This window comes from Phalacrocorax carbo, chromosome 2 (genome assembly GCF_963921805.1).
Source record: "Phalacrocorax carbo chromosome 2, bPhaCar2.1, whole genome shotgun sequence".
Classification (NCBI taxonomy): Eukaryota; Metazoa; Chordata; class Aves; order Suliformes; family Phalacrocoracidae; genus Phalacrocorax; species Phalacrocorax carbo.
This window is the reverse complement of record NC_087514.1, coordinates 42,958,325-42,977,785: the sequence shown is the minus strand read 5'-3', so window position 1 is coordinate 42,977,785 and position 19,461 is coordinate 42,958,325. Positions and strand designations below refer to the sequence as shown.

Here is a 19,461-nt window from a genome sequence, read left to right as displayed (position 1 = left end):
CTTGTTTTGTTCTGTTTTCAAGCAGTTCTGCTGATAACTTCGTAAACAAGTGTTGAACCACTTATTCTTTATGACTTGGAAAGGATTGATATGTGTGATTCTCCTAGACAGCTTTCCTGATAGCCTGTAGACTAGAGTACTTATCAAACTCAACACTACTGTGAACTAAGGTATACTCTGATGGGAGTTTTCTATACCCAGGAAAATGGCAAAATTTGGACGCCTGACATGCTGACTTGGATGTTACTGTTGTTAAATCATGAAAAAAAGAAAAACTGCCTTTCTGGAGTCAACTTGAAAATACATCAATCCACTTCACTGCAAAAATTTTGTGTTCCAGAAAATCGGGGACCTGGCGCGACCTTTGTTTTGGTAATAAGCTACACTGACTTAATCTTTCTCTGTTGTAACAGGAAGTTTGCTGGATTTTCTGAAGAGTGATGAAGGAAGTAAATTGTTGCTTCCAAAGCTAATCGACTTCTCTGCTCAGGTAAATTTTGAGAAATATGCTCAAAAATAATAGGCTTTATGGTCTGAAACTCATGCTGGGAAACTCTATCCAAAGGTTTTTTGCATTAAAAAAGAAATTAATTTTCAGATAAGTTTTGGTCTGAGTAAATAAGGTTACTTGAAGGGAAGGAATAGATAAAAGAGGTTTCAAAGGGATTATGTGAAGTTACGCTTAACTCTTAGGTACTGCTGGTGCCCTACTTAGATGGCAGTGGTACGCGGCCACTTTCTTTTGTGGAAAAGCTGCTTTCAATTTGAGCGGCTGTGTGTTGAAAGTGTAGGTACAAGTTTTGTGAGTTTGTGTTTATGAGATTCCTTCAGTGTTAATAGATGTGTCATTTTGTCTTCTTAAGTTAGGTCAGTTGGTCACACTTCTCTTAACCCAAGGGACTATTATTGGTTTCAAATTCTTATGTAAATTACTGTGAAATTACTGTGTTGGCCTACTGCTAAGGTAATGGTAATTTTACTGCAGACCTGTGGATCACACTTTTGCAGAATGCAGGCTGTATATAAAGGAGAATATAAAATGCATCTAGTATTTTTAGTGTGACTCTGGTTTGTACAAATGGAACACTAATTTATTCTTACAACAGGGATGTTAAGCTCTCCATACAGCCTAAAGGGAAAGAAATTTGGACAGCTATGTTTCAGAAGAGGTTAAAAAAAAAAAAGCATGGAAGGAAGCTCATCATGAACTACTTAAATGAGATCAGGCATATTTTTTTTTGCCTTGGTGGACACACACTTGAGCTCTTCCTGACTGTTTAATCACACCATTCTGGCAAGGCAGTTTACCAGACTATCCCAGCTTCTCAGAAAGACTGAAAATGCAAAAAAATGGTAGCTGAGGATTGGCTTATTTTTCCCCTCATGCATCTGCATCGTTGCACTAGGCTGGCCGGCTCCCCACCGCGCTACACAGCTGGCTGACTCACATCCACACGTGTGCAGACAAGACGTCTGTTGCAACAAAAACTACTGAAAGAACCTGACCCGTTGCACAAGGGTACGTTAGCAACAGACTTGTGATACAGCAGGAAGAAAAGGGGCAAGAGGAGGTTCCACTTAGCACGTTGCCTTTTTATCCAGAGGAATGACTTTTGCAACCTTACAATGGCCTCCTCAGATAAGGAGAGACTGGGAATGGGAGAAAGGGAGGGGAGGATGTGGTCTCTGTGACAACCAGATAACTGAAAAATGTAGTGCAGGTAGTTGAACATGAACCCCCAGCTGAAGCCTAGTTTCCAAGCGGTGTAGAAGAGCGCTGTAGGCTGGTGTTTCCATTGCTACACTGCTGTTAGTGCTCCACTCGCTGTTTTTGTAACACCTTTGCCTTAAACAGTCTTGAAAGAAATCTGCATTTACAAGGGGTGAAACATTCTGATTTTGCAAAAAGAAAAGTAAGGACTGCTCCCCCTGGTGAAATAACCACCTGGTAAAAAAATGGCATTTTTCAAGCAAGTAATCAAATATACTACTCTGCTACACTGATTTTGCTGTTCTGTTAGCTTAACATCCACACTCACTGAGTGCCATTTTTGATAGCGATAGCTGAGTACTGGAGACAGAGGTTTTAATAGGGCCTATAGCGTCAGGACAAGGGATAAGGGTTTTAAACTAAAAGAGAGTAGATTCAGGCTAGATATAAGAAAGAAATGTTTAATGATGAGGGTGGTGAACCACTGGAACAGGTTGCTCAGATAGGTGGTAGATGTCCCATCCTGGGAAACACTGAAGGCCAGGTTGGACAGGGCTCTGAGCAACCTGATCTGGTTGAAGATGTCCCTGCTCACTGCAGGGGGGGTTGGACTAAACGACCTTTAAAGGTCCCTTCTGACCCAAACCGTTCTATGATTCTGTGATTCTACTCTAGTTACATGTCTGTCTAGTGACTATGTTGGCATACAGCTGTGGATTCAGTATTCTTATGGGGTTTTTCTTCTGTACTAAGAATCACCATTTATGAAATGGGGTTTGTGGAAAACATGGAAAGAAAATGCTTCCTAGGAAGGTGGTCCAGCTCAGTTTCTAAAGCAATCTGCCCTTTGAAAGAACTGGAGTTTCTCTTTTGTGTTTTAATTAGTGCATATGAGTAGGTGCTGGGGAAATCTCGTGTTAGCTATGCCCTGGCAAAGATGATTTTGGCCACTAGAGATGAATGCTAGAAGTCTCTGAAAACAGTGTTTTTTAAAAAGGAAGCTGAGTTTTGCAAACATACCTTCAAGCACATACTATCTGCTTTAGTACAGAGCAGAGCTTCGGCATCTACCGTAGAAGTCAGGAAAACTGTCAGTATGTCAGACATGCCAGAACCAGCCAGGAATATGGAGAAAGTAAATCTGAGCCCGTTTCCTTGCCTGCGTGACCAGTGCTGGTGCAAGGGTCAGCAGCACGGCAACCTCATCAGCTGGTCTCGCAACTGCTGTACGTCTGGCCGGCATTAGCTGACGCAGTTGACAAGCGGTTCTCCTTTCTGGGGCTTCTGCCCGTCAGCTCAGCCAGCGGGCTCAGGGAACCCAAAGGTGCTGTTGGTTCCCAGTTATGAGTTGGAGGAGAAGCGAATTTCATTGCTTTGTCCATGAGCTGTACTGCCAAGTCTTGCTAATGCAGCGGTCCAAGACAGTCCCCAGGGACATTGCCCGTATTCCCCTTGGTCGTCTACAGGCAACAGCCTAGCTCCTTCAGGACTAAAGTGACCAGCAAACTCTGGATTTTACTAGTTGGTTTTCATCTTGCCCCAGAGATAATTCTTGAAATCACACTTGCTTCTGTTTGATGAGAGCTGCTGAAAATGTATGACGCAAATTCAGTGAAACTTTTGCATGTGTAAACTCTTCCTGCTGCTTATGCAAATCCATTATCTACCGTGTAGCGCACACACGTGTAGTGGCTGTGGTTAAGAAAATGATATCAGTTGTTACTGAACATACTCACATCACACCTTTCAGACTGGTCAAAGCTTTGTCACAAAAATAGTCTTTCTTCTTTCCCGTGCAGCGCTGATGCTTTCATTAATTCTTCTACGACCTCCAACTTCATTGACAACTTTTATCCTCTTCTTTCTGCCTTTTGAGGCTACAAATTAAAATTATAATACACTTAGAATAAAATTAATATTTTTGATGCCGTGCTTTAATCCTTCTCTCTCCTTTTTTTAAAGGGAAAAGGGAAAGTCCTAAATCAGAATTAATTTTAATTCTTATTTGGCATTGGGAGATTTACACTGCAGTCTCACCATATTCCTTTTAAGGTTTCTTTAATTTTTAATGATACCCTCTAATGTTCCAGTGCATAATTATATATGTTACTTTAATAATCCTTTTTTTTCCCCCTGTGGATCTGCTTTGAGTACATAGCTGCATGACTTGAGCAAGAGGAATATGTTTTAGCAGCCTTTTCTGACTTCACCTTTAGGATAAGCACCACTGCAAACTGAAAATTGGTATTACCCTGATACATCACTTGAAGATTAAAATGTGACCATTTCACAACAGTTTTCAGTTGCCAGATACAAAGGGTCTACACCCTCTTCATAGACAGTCACGTGAAGATGAACTCTCTTTTTGAAAACTCTGTGATCAAGAAGTATGTTTTATTTTATTATGCATCTGGACATTATTTAAAGGAACCTGGTTTTGGTTAATCCCAGACCAAAGATGATCTTGTCCAGATCAATAACACATGTTTGCTTCAAACCTTTCAAAACTGCTGTTTTTAATGAGGCTCTTCCCTAGGACCTGAGAATTACCAAACATAAGGCAGTGTGAACCTCAGGAAATACTCTATTATTTCCTCTGTTTAAACTCTACCAGCAGGATGCTCCCTCCCACCCTAAGTGCTTTGGACTCATTTCCAATCTGGTTTTCGCGCTGCTTTACCTGCTTTGGCAGGAGCGTCCGCCAAGCCCTGGGCCTGAGCTGGTGGGCAGCTGAGACCAGCTTTGAGGCCACCATCCCCCACCCGCTGAGCAAAGGATGAGGGATGTGACTGGGATGTCCTGTTCATGGCTGGACCCTCAGGGGCAGCATCCCAGCCCCAGGGAGCGAGCACAGTGGTTCAGCCCCTCTTGTCTTGCAGGCAGCAGCAATACAGTCAGAATTTTGAAGCTGCCTTTTTGCATGAATCCCTGCCTTCTACTGCCTGTGGTTCCACATGTAGTTTTGTAGTATGGATCCTGAAAAGAGGAGAAAGCCACATCTGTAAAGACAAAGGGAAATCTTTTAAAAGTATACCTAAACCGTCTCTAAGTAATAATTTCTACATTATTTCTGTTTAAAATCATAGATAAAATAGGGCTGGAGAGGACTGGGGAGGTTCTTGGGAAGGAGCCAAATTGCTCCTCATTATTTTGGAAATTGTAGGTCACACCCTTCTGTTTTTTCCCAGAGTTGACTTCATTCTTGGAAAAATTATAGAGAAGATTTTACTAGATAGTATTAAAAGGCATTTGCAGAATAATACAATTATCAGACACAGTCCGCACGGGTTCACAAAGGCAAAATCCTGTTTAACTAATTTGATATCCTTCTACGATAAGATCACCCACCTGGTGGATAAATGGAAGGCAGTGGATGTAGTTTTTCTGGATTTTGGTAAGGCTTTTCATACTGTCCCTCACACCATCCTTCTGGACAGGTTGTCCAGCTGTGGGATGAGCAGGTTCACCATGCACTGGGTGAAGAACTGGCTGAAGGGCAGAGCTAAAAGGGTTGTAGTGAATGGGGCTACATCTGGCTGGTCACCAGCGGCGTTCCTCAGGGCTCAATCCTAAGGCCAGTTCCGTTCAATATATTTCTCAACAATCTGGATGCAGGAGTTGAATGCACCATTAGCAAGTTTGCCGATGATGCCCAATTGGGAGGTGCTGTTGACTCTCTTGAGGGACGGGAGGCCTTACAGAGGGATCTAGATAGACTGGAGCATCGGGCTATGATTAATAGGATGAAATTTAACAAGTCCAAATGCCAGATCCTTCACCTAGGACAGAGTAATGCTGGGCACAAGCATAAATTGGGAGAGGAGTGGCTGGAGAGCAGCCCTGCAGAAAGAGATCTGGGGGTGCTGGTCAACAGCAGGGTCAACATGAGTCGGCAGTGTGCCCTGGCAGCCAAGGGGGCAAACCGCATCCTGGGGTGCATCAAACACAGCATAACCAGCCGGTCAAAAGAGGTGACTATCTCGCTGTATTCAGCGTTGGTGTGGCCTCACCTGGAGTACTGTGTGCAGTTCTGGGCCCCACAATTTAAGAAGGATGTGAAGGTCCTTGAATATATCCAGAGGAGGGCAACAAAGCTGGTGAAAGGGCTGGAAGGCACGTCCTGTGAGGAGCTTCTAAAGACACTGGGTTTGTCTAGTTTGGAGAAAAGGAGGCTGAGGGATGACCTCATTGCTCTCTGCAGCTTCCTGAGGAGGGGAGATGGAGAGGGAGGTGCTGAGCTCTTCTCCCTGGGATCCAGGAACAGGATGTGTGGGAATGGTTCAAAGCTGCACCAGGGGAGGTTTAGACTGGACATTAGGAAGCATTTCTTACCAAAAAGGAGGCTTCCTAGAGAGGTGGTTGATGCCCCAAGCCTGGCAGTGTTTAAGAGGCTTTTGGACAATGCCTTTAATAACTTGCTTTAATTTTTGGTCAACCCTGAAGTGGTCAGGCAGTTGGACTAGATGGTCGTTGTGGGTCGCTTCCAACTGAAATAGTCTATTCTATTCTATTCTAAATTTTTCTCATCAGGCACTGTCTTTACAATAACTGTGATTTGCCCTTGCACTTGTAATTGCTGGGCTTTTTTGATGGTGTGGTTGTTCCTGAGACTTTTTTCCATGAGGTTGTACCTGTCAGCGCTCCAGGTTGTTTAAAACTTGCTTTCCTAATAAAAAAAAAAAATCTTCATATTTTGCTATTCTTTCATTCCCTTTCATATTCATTCCACTCTGTTTCATGATCCCTGTCACTTAATTTCCTTCTCAACATGATGTAATTCATTCTCAGCATGAGGTAAAAACATCCAATCAGGCTGACCCTAAGCAAACACATCTGGCCTCTTTAGTATTCCACATTTTTACATGCAGCCTAGAAATGCACAAGCGGAATCCATTACACGAGTTTCCGTAAGCCCGTCTCTGCGTGAAGAAACAGCATGGCAAACTAAGTGTAAAACATGCCTTGTTTGAAATAACTTGCAAAAGAGGATCACAGCCCTTTGGAATGGAAGTTGAAATCAAGCATGTCTTTGATTTGAAAAACAAAGGAAGAGAAGGAATCCAGAAGCTCTCTGGTTTTGCAGTAAAAAAAAATATTAGCTGAGTTTCACCTTTGGAAAAAAACACAAAACTGCCCATCTCTCTACGTGCTGTTTAATGTTCGTTGTGATGCTTCACCGCGGAAGTCTTCGAGTTGTGACCAAGCGCTTTTGCTTTTCAGAAAGTGTAGCTCTTCTGTGACAGTGGGTTCTCCCCTCCCTACTTCAAAGTCCTCTGCTGCTTTTACGTCTTTCCTCGAACACCTTCAGAAGCTGAAAGTATGGGTCAGAAAGCGGGGAATGCATGTTTCAGAGCACCATCCTATGCACCACGCTTTTGCTACCATTTTCTTTCAGGATTCTGAAAGAGTTTTATACCTGCTCGTGAAATGGCCCACAAGTGTCCTGGAAAGTTAAGTAATTACCCTGTTTTACAGGTAGAAGGAGCAGGAACAGAGAGGAAGGAGCGCTGCCAGCTGAAATCGCGCCCCAAATGGGTGGCAGGGCTGTCTGCAGAACTGCAGCTCAGTCGTTCATTTAGTGCGTGACTTTTAGCTGAAGTTTTACAGTACGGAGGCTGTCTTGTGGAGTGATTTATGTCTTCCAGAAAACTTTTCTTCCATTCTTACCCTGGGTGCATGGTTCTTAGCGTTGAGAGATTTGTTGGTTGGTTGTTTTTAAAAGGATTTAACTTGGGTATTTCTAGAAGCGTGTCAGTAGTTCATTAAAGGTGAAGGGGAAACTGCTCCCTTCCTGGTAGTAACACTTGTGCAGTGTGGGCAGAATCCTCTATTAAAGGCTATAAATCGTATTGCAGAAGCCCAAATCAGCTTTCCCATCCTGCTCCTTAGTAGTAGTTACATGTAGGTGAACAGTCTTGACAGGTACCAATGATCATTAAAAGAGGGGGGAAAAGGCTTTAATTTTCTTTTGTTCACATGAATTTCTCTACCTTTAACATATCATTTAGCAATGAAAACCCAACAATTATCATAAAGGGTTATCACATGGGCTCTGGCACCCATTTCCTGGATAAAAAATTCCTCTTTTTTTTTTCTTTTCTTTTCCCACAAGCAAAGGTTTAACGTGACCAGATGTATGAATTCAGTTGTCCAGTTGCTGTGTTTCCCCTCCTTCTCCCATTCAAAATTCCTTGCTTATTATTCTTTTCCTACTTGGGAATTTTCTGCATGCCCAAATGCTTGCACATACGTCGCTTCTTTGAATTTCTCTGATTCAATGCAGTCAAAACCATTGCCCTGGAACTTCACAGAAATGTAGTTTTTATTTACGGAAAACATAATGGATCATTTGATGTCACATTCTTCATTTGTGACTAATCAGATGATGACTTAAGTGAGTCTGGCACAAGTAAGAGGAAATAAAATGGTCTTTCCAATGGCTTTGCTTGGTTGGGGTTGGAAACTAAATATTGCTGTTATGAATGTCTCTCTCAGGAAGTGGTTCTTCATTCCCCAGCCACTAGCAGTTTGCCCAAATGTTAAATCTGTGCAGGGAAGTAGGAGGAAAGATGATTCCTTTGTGATGGTTGATGTTTTGGACCTAATGTTTTCATTTTGGTCATATCTGCCAAGCTGACCAGTCCAATCTCAGCATTGATCTTACAGCAAGACCTTCCCTTTCATCTCTCCTTCGTCCCCAAATCCAAGTAATCGCATGGGGAGGAGAGACAGGCAGAGCAGACTCTGATCAAATGCTACTCTTCTATTTTGTCTGTACGTCTCTAGTGAGACTCTCTGTGGCAATTATTCACTAGTAGCTGCTTCCTCCATTATAAAACATCTTACTTATTTCTAGAAAATGTGAAATGCAGGTGTTCTTCATTCTCTTCATCATCAGAGTTTCTTTCTAAACCAGAACCCCCCTGTGTTGTACAAGGCAACGTAACGCTCTGCTCTGAAGAATATATTGCATTGTAAGAAGAGGTTCACAGTGGAAGGAGGTGGGAGGGCAAGTGTCTCTATTTTTCCATTGCCTAAACCGAAAAAGAGGAACGAAGACCGTGTGGTTTTGTGTTGTAAGTGGTGTCAGTGTGTGCCTTTGCAGCACCACACGGGGCCTTTTTAAAAATGGGTAAGAAGAACTCATGTTAATGTTTCCTTAAAATTTGGTCAGGTGCTCCTGCCTACCTTACCGCACGGCTAAAGGAGCAACGCCGGTGCTGACAAGGGGTCCGTGCACTTGTCTTTTCTTGAGGTGGAGAGAGCCCGTGTATGTGTGTGCGGGGAGCTGGCGCCTGAAAAGGACCCTACTGCTTTGCTGCTGCTTCATTAGCAAATCTGAGAGCTTGTGCACTCCCCAGGCCACCTGGCCCAGAGCCAGCTGTTACCCACCCGCAGGCGGCCTGGAGAAGTACCTGTGGCACAGGTCGGACCGTGGGCCTTGCCTGGGAATGGCCCACCACCGCAGTCTCACAGGGAGAGAAAAACTGACAGCTCACGGGCACTGGGTTTATTTTTCTTTTTTTCCCTAGCTCCTATTAAACTTTTGGACAGAATACGATCTACACATCAGTTTTGTTGCTCTGACTTTAGAAACTATTCTTTCAGTTTCTTTTTTTCTGACAAGTAAAATGTTTTTCTTTAACGGGGGGGGGAAAAAAAAGTTAGTCTGGGAAAAAATCATCCCCAGTACATATTTTGAGGACATTAATCATCTTTAATTCGGTTTGGAAATTAATTTGGGCTGCTGAAATACGAATTAAATTTACTTATGATAGTATCTGAGAGCTGGCTGTTGCCAAACACTCCTCATGTATGAACGGGTACATGTTGTTGAAGAAAATAAAGTTGTTTGCCCTATCTTAGTAATTGTTTCCTGATTGTCCAGGCCTATACTGGGTAAATAGAAAGTTGCTGGGTTTTTTTTTTTTAACTGTCTCTGTGCTGTTGCTTCATCAATCTTTAAAAGAACATGTGTATCTTGTTTAACTTACTAATTCCTTCCATTTTCTTCGTATTTTGAAAATAAACTGGTAATAATTTGGGGAAGAGAATATTTCAGTAGAAATCTTAGGAACATTTTAATTAAGGTTTTGTTTCAGGAAATGTCTCTAATAAATATCTCTAATCCTGCCAGCTGTTAGTCACCCAAACAATTCTTTTGAAGCTGCTACTGTAAAGATAGTTTTGCATGACTGGATCTACACATACGTTTTCCATGGCAATCACCCTTTCCTTGCTTCCATCTAAAAATTGCTCCAGAGATGCTGGCAATGAATAAATGGATGCGGCTTTGCTCATACACTGAAAGAACAGAGAGCTCAGACCTGCTGATGGTGTTGTGTGGTGTTGAAATATCAAAATAGTCGGGTTTTTTTGTTACAGATTGCAGAAGGGATGGCATACATAGAAAGAAAAAATTATATCCATCGAGATTTGAGGGCAGCGAATGTTCTGGTTTCGGACTTACTGATGTGCAAAATTGCTGATTTTGGACTAGCAAGAGTCATTGAAGACAACGAATATACAGCAAGGGAAGGTAGGTATTTTTATTTTTGTCGTTAAAACTTCAACCTCTGTGAGGCTGTATCTAACGACAATATGGTCACAAGGCCAGACAGTGCCATAACAACATCCTAGAGGAAGCGTTCTAACGCCAACAACTTTTAAAAAGGATAAGGGGAGAGAGAACCTTTCTGTGCTCCCCAGGCTTTTTAAAAAGTTCGTTTTAAATAAATTTGAAGAGCAAAGAAAATTGAGAGTACTTAACTGCACACAAATTTTTCTAAACTGAACAAATTAATTGCACACCCACAGCTTCCATCCCCCTGAATTAAATGCCAAGAAAATATGATCTTATTTTCTCTTCACATCTTTAAGCGCCATATACGCCTCCTTTCACTTTGGGAAAGGAAGGAGCCCTAGCAGGTGTAGTTGCTGGTAACAAGAAAACTTTTAGCAGAACCGGTTATCTTTTGAAGCTGCTTTAAGAGCCGCAGCACTGATTTGCATGTTCAGCTACGTGTCGGGAAGGCTGGGTCCATGTCCCTGTTCAGCACACGGACAGGAGGTAACATCGCAGCAGGGGCAGGACTGGGAAGAGGGGAAATCACACCGTTAAAGAAATTTGTCTGGGTTTCGCCATGTCGGTTTTGCTAATGCTGCCAAGAAGCGCGTAGTCAATTTGCTGTAGTGAGACGTTTTTATTTATGCTTCCGTGCGCAGATTGCGTTAGGGTACCTTTTCTGAGCAGGTTTGTTGGCTGGCTATCACCCTCTCGTTTTAAAGACGCTACCTCATATTTTCCCACAGTCTGGGTGGAAACTGTGGTAATGTAGGACGAGAGGGGAAGAACTAAGGTACGAGGAAGAAAGAGAACGAGGCACTACAGTTGAGATTAAAGGAAGATGAGCTTTTCAGCAGTTACAGGGTAACAGTAATACAACAGATCAGAGGGAAGGGTCCGATTAAGCAGTTTTCAGAGGTACAGAACCCATACCTGTGTTTTTTAGCTAGCTCTGCACATTTTGTGTTGATTAAGTGAACCTTTCAGGTTATATGTTCTTTATGCCGAATTTCTTGGATGGGTTTTCTGCCGTTCAGAAAAGTTTCCTAGCTTACCTGGTGTTTTGTGCCAGAACGATAGAGCAGACTAAAAAGGGCATAGAGAGAATCTGCCTATATTAGTCTTTGTTGTCTGAACAGCTAATGTATATTCCCTATGAAGGCTGCTTGAACTTTTCTTATTTAACTGGAAGGAATTTGCTTTTATATGGGATTTTATGTGTCCAAGTGTATGCGGAAGGTAGACTGACTTTCTTTAAAATAGTAAAAGTTAGTTGAAGTCTTGCAAAGTTCCAGCTGATGGGAACTGTAAGATTGTTGCCTGGCCACTGGGCAGAACGGAAAATGGTGACTGGTTTTAGCAAAAATTCACCATCCCTTAGAGTCAAAAGGTGCCATGTAACTTTCGGCATCTTATTTGCACCTCTGACACAGGACATGCAGTGTGGCAACACGCATCTTGCAGCACATCTCTGCTGCTAACTCTTGGACAGGAGTTGCTGGTAACTTTGCCCATTTAGGGGTATCATAGGCAAGTCGTTTAAGACCTTTTAGTGACTTGACGTTGAGTGTTTGAATTTGCCTTTGACTGATTGAGTCTGTACTTCTTTTCAGGTGCAAAATTCCCTATTAAATGGACAGCACCAGAGGCAATTAACTATGGATCTTTCACAATAAAATCTGATGTGTGGTCATTTGGGATTCTCCTGTATGAAATTGTTACATATGGAAAGATTCCTTATCCAGGTACGGGCGTGTGTTTATACCATTACTCTGTATTTATACTTTGGTGTTAAAAAGCAAAGAAAATATGCAGGGAAAGAGCTGGCACCCGAGAGCAGTGACAGCAGTGATTTGGAAAATGTCTTGCAGGTAACGTTATTGCTTTGAAAACTTATAGTCACCATATGCATAAACCACGTGCCTCTCTGGGGTAAATTTTAGCAAACAGATTAATGGCACCATGAACAAGTAGTCATTTTTACATATTCAAAAGGTGTTACAACTGCAGCAAATGCCGAATTGTCACAGATCGTGGCTTTATGGTCAGCAGCTCAGTCTCTAATGGTGCTATGTCAGCTACTGGGGTTTTTAATATTGTAATATGTGAAAGTACTAAGAAAGTGTGTTTTCACAAGCAAATAGGCTGTAATAATTTGTCAGTGTTAGCTAATCTAAACAAATATGACAGCAGCCCCTGAAGCAGCGCTGATGTACCGCTAGGAATACTGACTCTTCATTGTGCCATACGGTTCAGGTACGAGACCACAGGGGAGTACATCAGTCATAGCTGCATTAAGTGGCTGTGAAAGGGTTGTGTGCTTTACATTTCGTTTTTCTTTCTGTTAAACAGAATACATATTAACTTTTCCAGCACACAGAAGCAACTTGTATGAAGGATATTTTCGCACACACAATTGTCACATGTCAGGCATAGCTGATTAACTCAGGGTAGCAGACCGCATTCCTTTAAGCTTACTGGGGTTACGGAAAATTAACCTTAATTCTCTGATCTTGTGGGCAAACGGGGAAAGTACAGCCATATTCACCTGTACTGCACATCTCATAGATGGAGTGACCAGATGGAGAAGAACCCTTAGGATGCTGCAGTTTACAGGCAGTAAAGGGAGAGCAGATAATTTCATCCAAGCAAAGCTTTCCCAGCGCTTCCAGTGCAGCAGCTCTTGCTGTTTAAACAGGGTAAAATATTTTCACCACCACTTCCTGAGCAGCTGGAATTCTGCATCCTGAACTGCCAGAGGTGTCAAAGGGGCAGATCTGGGTGACCCGTGTCCCAGGTCCTGAAACGACAGTAGGCACAACACCTCCGGGCACAGGGAGACGGGACCTCCCGCTAGACTCAGGCAGCGGGGAAGGGGTGATGGTGGCTGGCTTTACACTATACTATGGAAGAATATATCAACTTTCCATGCAAGAGGTAGAGCCAAACCAGACGTTCTCGTTGTTCGGTAAGGCTCCAGACCAGGAAAGCACGTAAGCTCAAGGGTAGCCCCCTTAAATTTCAAGAGATGATAGGGCTGCTTGCACAGCTAAGTGTTTAAACATATGATCTGGGTTGGTTTTTAGGTAAGAGCTATAAAATATGTGACTGAGTTGCAGGTCCTCCCAAAGCTATTCTAAACACTGCTCATGTCCCCAGGAAAGATCAGATGGGAGCTGTATGCAGCCGAATAATGCATGCTTCTTCCCACAGTCGGGATACTTTTTTCCCCGTTAGCACATGCCTATGTATCCCGACAGTTGAGCTGGGCTCACAAAGTTATTTCTAGATGCCTTGAAAATTGTCCTTCCGTGAGCAAACCTATGAGCTTGCCTGGAAACCATCACTACAGAAATACAAAACCCAATCCAATGCTTAATTCTGCAGCGAAGACTGCTCTCTCTTTGCCTCCATAAAACATATTGTATTTTTATTTTAAGGAAAAAAATCGATCTGCACAGCAGACACTGTACTGTGTTCTACTGTGGGAAAATCTCTCTTCTAGGGGAAGTCTGGGCAATTTTTTTTTTTTCATATGGGAGCATTTTTAAGAGCACCATAAATAGGCCCATACCTTGTGGATTCACCTGTCAACCAGCAATTAGAAGGGAAAGCTTCTTGACTGCATACTGGAAGATTGTAATAGTTTGCAGGCATTGCTTGGATTAAAATGGAAGAGGGATATACGTCTATTTTAAATGGAAGTATAAATTGAAATAGCCTGAATAGACTGAAAGATGATACTGAATATCAGAAGGACGGCAAAATTAAATGGGTGACCAAATTACTTTACATGAAGAGATGTGAGAGGTTTGGGCAAATTAGCCCAGCACGGCAAGAGTAACCAGTGATAGGTTGTAATAAGCAGCCACTGGAGAGAATCAGTAAATTGATTTTTCAATTCTAACGGGAATGCTTCAAGATATTATTTCCAATTATTAACCGGCTCCAGCAACTAGACAGTATTCAGCATAAAGCTGCATATGAAATAGTTCAAGTTGAAATTGGCAAGTAGTTAATACCTGTGAAGAAAATCTAGGCAGGCAACTTGGTAGGAAGCACTTCCAGCCAAGAAACTTGGGGCTGTTGTGACCTTTGTTCTTAAATTCCAACAGCTGTTTCTCTTCCAGAGAAACTCAAAGCAGTTAGTGGGACTATAGTTTCAGAAACAAGTATCTGAATCTCTGGGCAAATAAGTAAGTTGAATTGGTTGTTAAAACTGATTTCCAGGTGATTATATAGTATGTTGAGTACTGGCAAGATCCATACTTGCATTCGTCCCTTCCAACGCCCACCATTCTGTGATTCCAGTTATGTCAGCTGCTCTTCACAAGATATGCCACTTTCTGTATGGTGGGATTCTTCCTCCGTACCACTGTGCTCACAGTGGAGGTAGAACCCAGTGTAAATTAACAGACACGTAACAAACTTTTAGAGCTAACGTCCTTTGCTAGCATTTAAGAGGGTGTAAGTGTAACAAATGTGCACGTGGAATATATTTCTTTAACTGATTAGGATATAGTTTTGATGAGACAGGTAATTCTCTAGACGAAAAGGAAAATTAAAAATAAAAAGGAAAAGTTTAAAAAGTAGCTATTTTGAGAATACTGCATGGACTGTGGGGCAGACAGGTAAGCCTTTCTGTTTTAAATAAAACCCAAAACATATACCAGTATGTTCATGACATTGTATTTACTATGGAATACTGATAAATAATAATTTAAGTTCACAAGACAAAAATCTTTAAACTATTTTTAAACTATTTTTAACAGATAGATAGTTTTCCTGCAAGTTAGCTGAAACACCGGCTTTGTCCTTGGCATTCAGGATATTAACAATCAGTCTTGCAGACACTAGAGCTAATCACAATCCTATAAAGTACTTAAACCCAGAGAATCAGCCCCGTTCTGTGCAACCCAGTAGTAGCAGTCCTCATGCATTACACAGTTTGCTAAGACTTTGCATAATATGAATAACTGTGTTATTGCATACATTACATACAATCCATTTCTTTAAGCTCAAGCAGTCACTGTTCTCTGTAAAATTCTTCGTCAGCTTACTTCCTATATTTATTTTGTCTTTATATAGCAGTAATTCCTTATTCTGTGACAACATGCCATTCCACTGCTACCTTCAAAATACTGTTTTTCTACGCACGTGTGCAATGTTAGCTCAGAAAAACTTCACTCCTCCTTCCAAACCGGAACTAAAAATACAAAAGATGTGCCCAAAGTAAGCACTCTGCTCCAGACCCAGACTCCAAGGCTTGAACTGAAGTCAACTCTATGAAGTATAGGCATCTTGAATAATGAAAGTAGTTATACTGGATAAAGCTGTAATTTGTTTGTAATTCAAATGTGCTCTTACCTGCCAAGTGGCTTAAATCATAGCTTTAGTAGGCAGATAACATGCACAAAGATCTGCACAGTCTGCAGCAACAGAGCTGCACTAGGGGGAGCACCGCATCTGCACCTCCGCTGCCGACCTTGTGCGGAGCAGGACCTGTCCTGCCTCCTCTCAGCAGAGCGTATCTGATCTCCCCAGACTTCTGGGGAACTGGCATAAGCAGGAGCAGTGAGCTTCACACACGCACCTCACTGGAAGCTGAGTTGCCTGAGAAAAACCATGAGAACTTGTAGACCTAGGCAGCCCTGCAGCACCTGGAACACTTAGCCTGCGGAGCAGCCAGTGGCTGTGGGTTCTGGCATACCCTTCTCGGCAGAGGGGGAGTCTTCACTGGCGGTAGCAAATATCTAGGCTGAAGCACAGGTGCTTCCCATGTGCCCAGTCATCGGGAGAAACAGCATTCACGGGAGTACAGAAAGCTCAGAGTCTGTCCTGGAGAAGGTAATCCTGGCACAGTTACCCACTGGGATGCATAGGATTTGCAGAGGAAGAGACAAGCTAAAAGGCAGGTTTCTGGGTAGGAAGTGGTGAGCCTTTTCGTTGGCCCTGCCATATAGCTGACCTTCCGAGAATAGGTGTCGAAATCGTTCAGTGAACCAATCTCTCCAGGATTTAAAAAGGGAGGTATGGGAGAGAGGAGGAGGATGGAGTCCAGGGCAGGCCTCTCTCACGTGACGTTAGTTGGCATGTCAGAATGCACTTCTGCTAGTTAATTAGAGTTCTTATTCTCTGGAAGAAAACCGTAACAGGGAAACAAAGCAAAGCACTGCACAGCTGGCAAGATGGTTTTGCACAATAGGAATAGGATGAGGAAGAAGGGAGGGGAAATTGCCTGCTACAAGTAACAATATCATGAGTGACAACATTAATCTTGCAATCAGCAGCACTTACACAAAAGCTGATGTGGAAGAAAATCTGAAAGTGTGTTACTACATTGGGCAGGGTGACTGAGAGCCTGGGCAAACAGGCAGGCTGCTCCCTGTCTCAGTACGGATGGGGTCCACAGCAAGCAGGTTAGAAGCTCTGCAGCTGAGACAAAGGCTTTTGCTGTGAATCTCACCAATGCTGGAAGCAGAATAAACATGGCAGGGCTGGTCAAAGGAACCAAACGGAGCTGGTTCTGGAGACAAGAATTATGATCTACCCTCCCAGTCTTGTTAGACTTGGCACTAAAGAGGTTGCTACACTCAACTGGGGAAACAGAAATGTTCCCCTAGGATTTTCAAAGCAAGTCTCTCACTTCCAGAACACTGCTCAGCCTTGTTTATTGATCTCATGGTAGTAGCTACCTTTAAGTAGTAATAGTCTTATAGTATTGGGTGAAGATGCTTAGTGCAAAGTAAATAAAAAATTTCTTTCAGAATTGAGATCATTATTTGATCAAAACGTCCTTTTTCTGTTGAAGGTATGAGCAATTCAGATGTGATGGTTGCTCTGCAGCGTGGGTATCGAATGCCACGCATGGAAACCTGTCCAGCTGAGCTTTACGATATCATGAAAACGTGCTGGAAAGACAAAGCAGAAGAGAGGCCAACATTTGATTATCTACAGAGCGTGCTTGATGACTTCTACACAGCAACAGAAGGGCAGTATCAACAACAGCCATAGAACAAAGAACATTTTTTCTGTTGACGTGGATCATTGGCACAGACTATTATTTGAACAGACTGGTCAAACCAATTACTTCAAGTTTGGATGTCTTAACTGAGTGTGGAAGCTGAAATGCGGAAGGGAAGCATACTTCTGCAGAGAAATAATCATGGTTTTATTTGGTTAGAACAGTTCCTCTAAAGATCGAAGTTCTCCTTAAATGCTCTGTGTTTTGCATCCACAGAAACATCCCGAACCAAGCAGGCTTTGTGGGGTGGGGAGGGAGGAGGAAAGCGATCGCGCACTGGTACAGTTTGACGACGACTTCTTAGGATCTAAGTCATGGAATACATTACACAGAGACCTTTATAAAAGGGGTGAGAGGATGCATGAACAGCTGTTTTCAAAAGAAAGAGTCATGAAGGAGAACTTACAGATGTAAGATATAGTGATGTTCTTAATCTTATTTGAAATACAGTATATTGCAAAAATCATTTTTATATCCTCCTTATTTCACAGTAGTAGTGGGAGTACTGTTACCTCTTGTAAGACTTTCTAAATTGTGTCATAATTTCCTTTAAGGAAGGGTTATGTATGTAAGTAATTATTTACACTGAAGATAATTCTGCATTACTGCTGTATTACTCAAATTAAAAATCATTTTCAACACATCGCACAGCCATCACAGAAGCAGAAGTGCAATATGACCACACCCGATGGCAGAAGCAACAGCACACCTAGCTCTGTATCCAGCCTTCATGTTCCCACAAGGCCAAAGTCACCACCTGAAGTCCATGGGAAAGCACAGGATTTTGAAGGAAGTTAATACTTTTGTTGCAGTTGTTGAGACTGCTCAGTGAAAATATATTCATCTTACATTTTTAATCATCTGTGATTATTAAAGCATATTCCTTATATTTTTGCTGCTTTAATCAACTAACCTCAAATCTATTTTAAAGCTAAAACTAGCCCTAGCACTATCAAAACCAATTTGTGGAAATATGCAATGGGATATCAAGTTACAGTGCAGTGACACTATAGGTTTGTTGCTCAGTATAGAAATCTAATTCATAAAAGTGAATGCAGTTTCCTAAGCGGCACATATAGAATTGTTCCATCAAATTGCAAACAGCTGAGCTAGTGCAGTTGCAATGTAACTACACCATAGATTATTCTTTTTTTTTTTTCCTCCCCCCACCCCATCCCCTCAAGGGACACTGGTTCTTACAGCTGAAACCTGGTAGACCTTTGCCACCCCTCAGCCCAATTATTTAGGCAACGGTACTCTGCAGAAGCTTAAATCCCTTTCGATAAAGCCTCAGTATGCCTGCAGTTGAAGTTCAACAGCATAAATATTCATTGCTTTTCTTTTCCATTGGCTTCCTTCAGTCAAACTGTGCAGTTTAAGCAGCCTGTCAGCTAAATATGTAAATAGTTTCTATTGTATTTCTGTGATTTTTAATTTTAATAAACACTTAATCTGAAGCAAGTTGTATGGTAGTAATTTGAGATAAAACAAATGGCTGCTGGTCTATCCAGAGGGGTAGCTTCATGTAAAACAGGGGAACATCTGTTCATCATCACTAACAGGATTGTTCTGCAATGGTAAATATTAATGGATTCTGCTTTCTTTACATTCAGTGAGCTTTCAGAAGCTGAAAAGGACTGAACCAGCCATTTCTGCATCCGTGTTAGTGTTTCTTTTTGGTATGGAAGGCAGGAAGAGAGGAAGTCACCCCCCAGCTGTCCTTTAAAACAGCTTCTCATAAGTCTTTAATGTAATAGCAACACAATCCAGTTTAACTCTTTGGAAAACATTACGGTTAAGAATTGGTCAGTACTTTACTACAGACTTCATTTTATTTTAAGGAAAAAAAATTACTTTAAGATAATGGAACCTTGTCTTTCAAAGCATTTCCCATAGCCAACCAAAGAGCTCTGGCAAGTCAGAAGGAATATGCAAACAGCAGTTGTTCAGGGAATAAGAGGTTATAGTTAGTGATACATAAACTCTCTAACATACGCTCTCAGACAAGTGAGACTGTCAAGGTGTAATACCATTTCAAACAATCTAGCACTATAGGAAGTTTCCAGCATTAGCCTGATTTGATTGGGTTGTTTTTTGTTTAAACCTCTGTTCAAATATTGCCATTCTTAGAGCAATTTGTACACAACAGTCTTCTTATTC

The 19,461-nt window shown here is 42.0% G+C and overlaps 1 protein-coding gene across 8 annotated transcripts in view; it reads left to right on the top strand.

Moving 5' to 3' along the window:
* The window catches only part of LYN (LYN proto-oncogene, Src family tyrosine kinase), a 55,117-nt gene extending 36,359 nt beyond the window's left edge, over positions 1-18,758 (top strand). For all 8 annotated transcript variants that reach the window (XM_064442700.1, XM_064442699.1, XM_064442705.1 and 5 more), the window contains exons 10-13: positions 414-490; positions 10,097-10,250; positions 11,891-12,022; positions 17,089-18,758. In XM_064442700.1, coding sequence (XP_064298770.1) covers positions 414-490; positions 10,097-10,250; positions 11,891-12,022; positions 17,089-17,291 — 566 coding nt within the window. In that variant the 3' untranslated portion in view covers positions 17,292-18,758. The remainder of the gene's footprint in view (positions 1-413; positions 491-10,096; positions 10,251-11,890; positions 12,023-17,088) is intronic.
* The last annotated feature ends 703 nt before the right edge of the window (positions 18,759-19,461 follow it).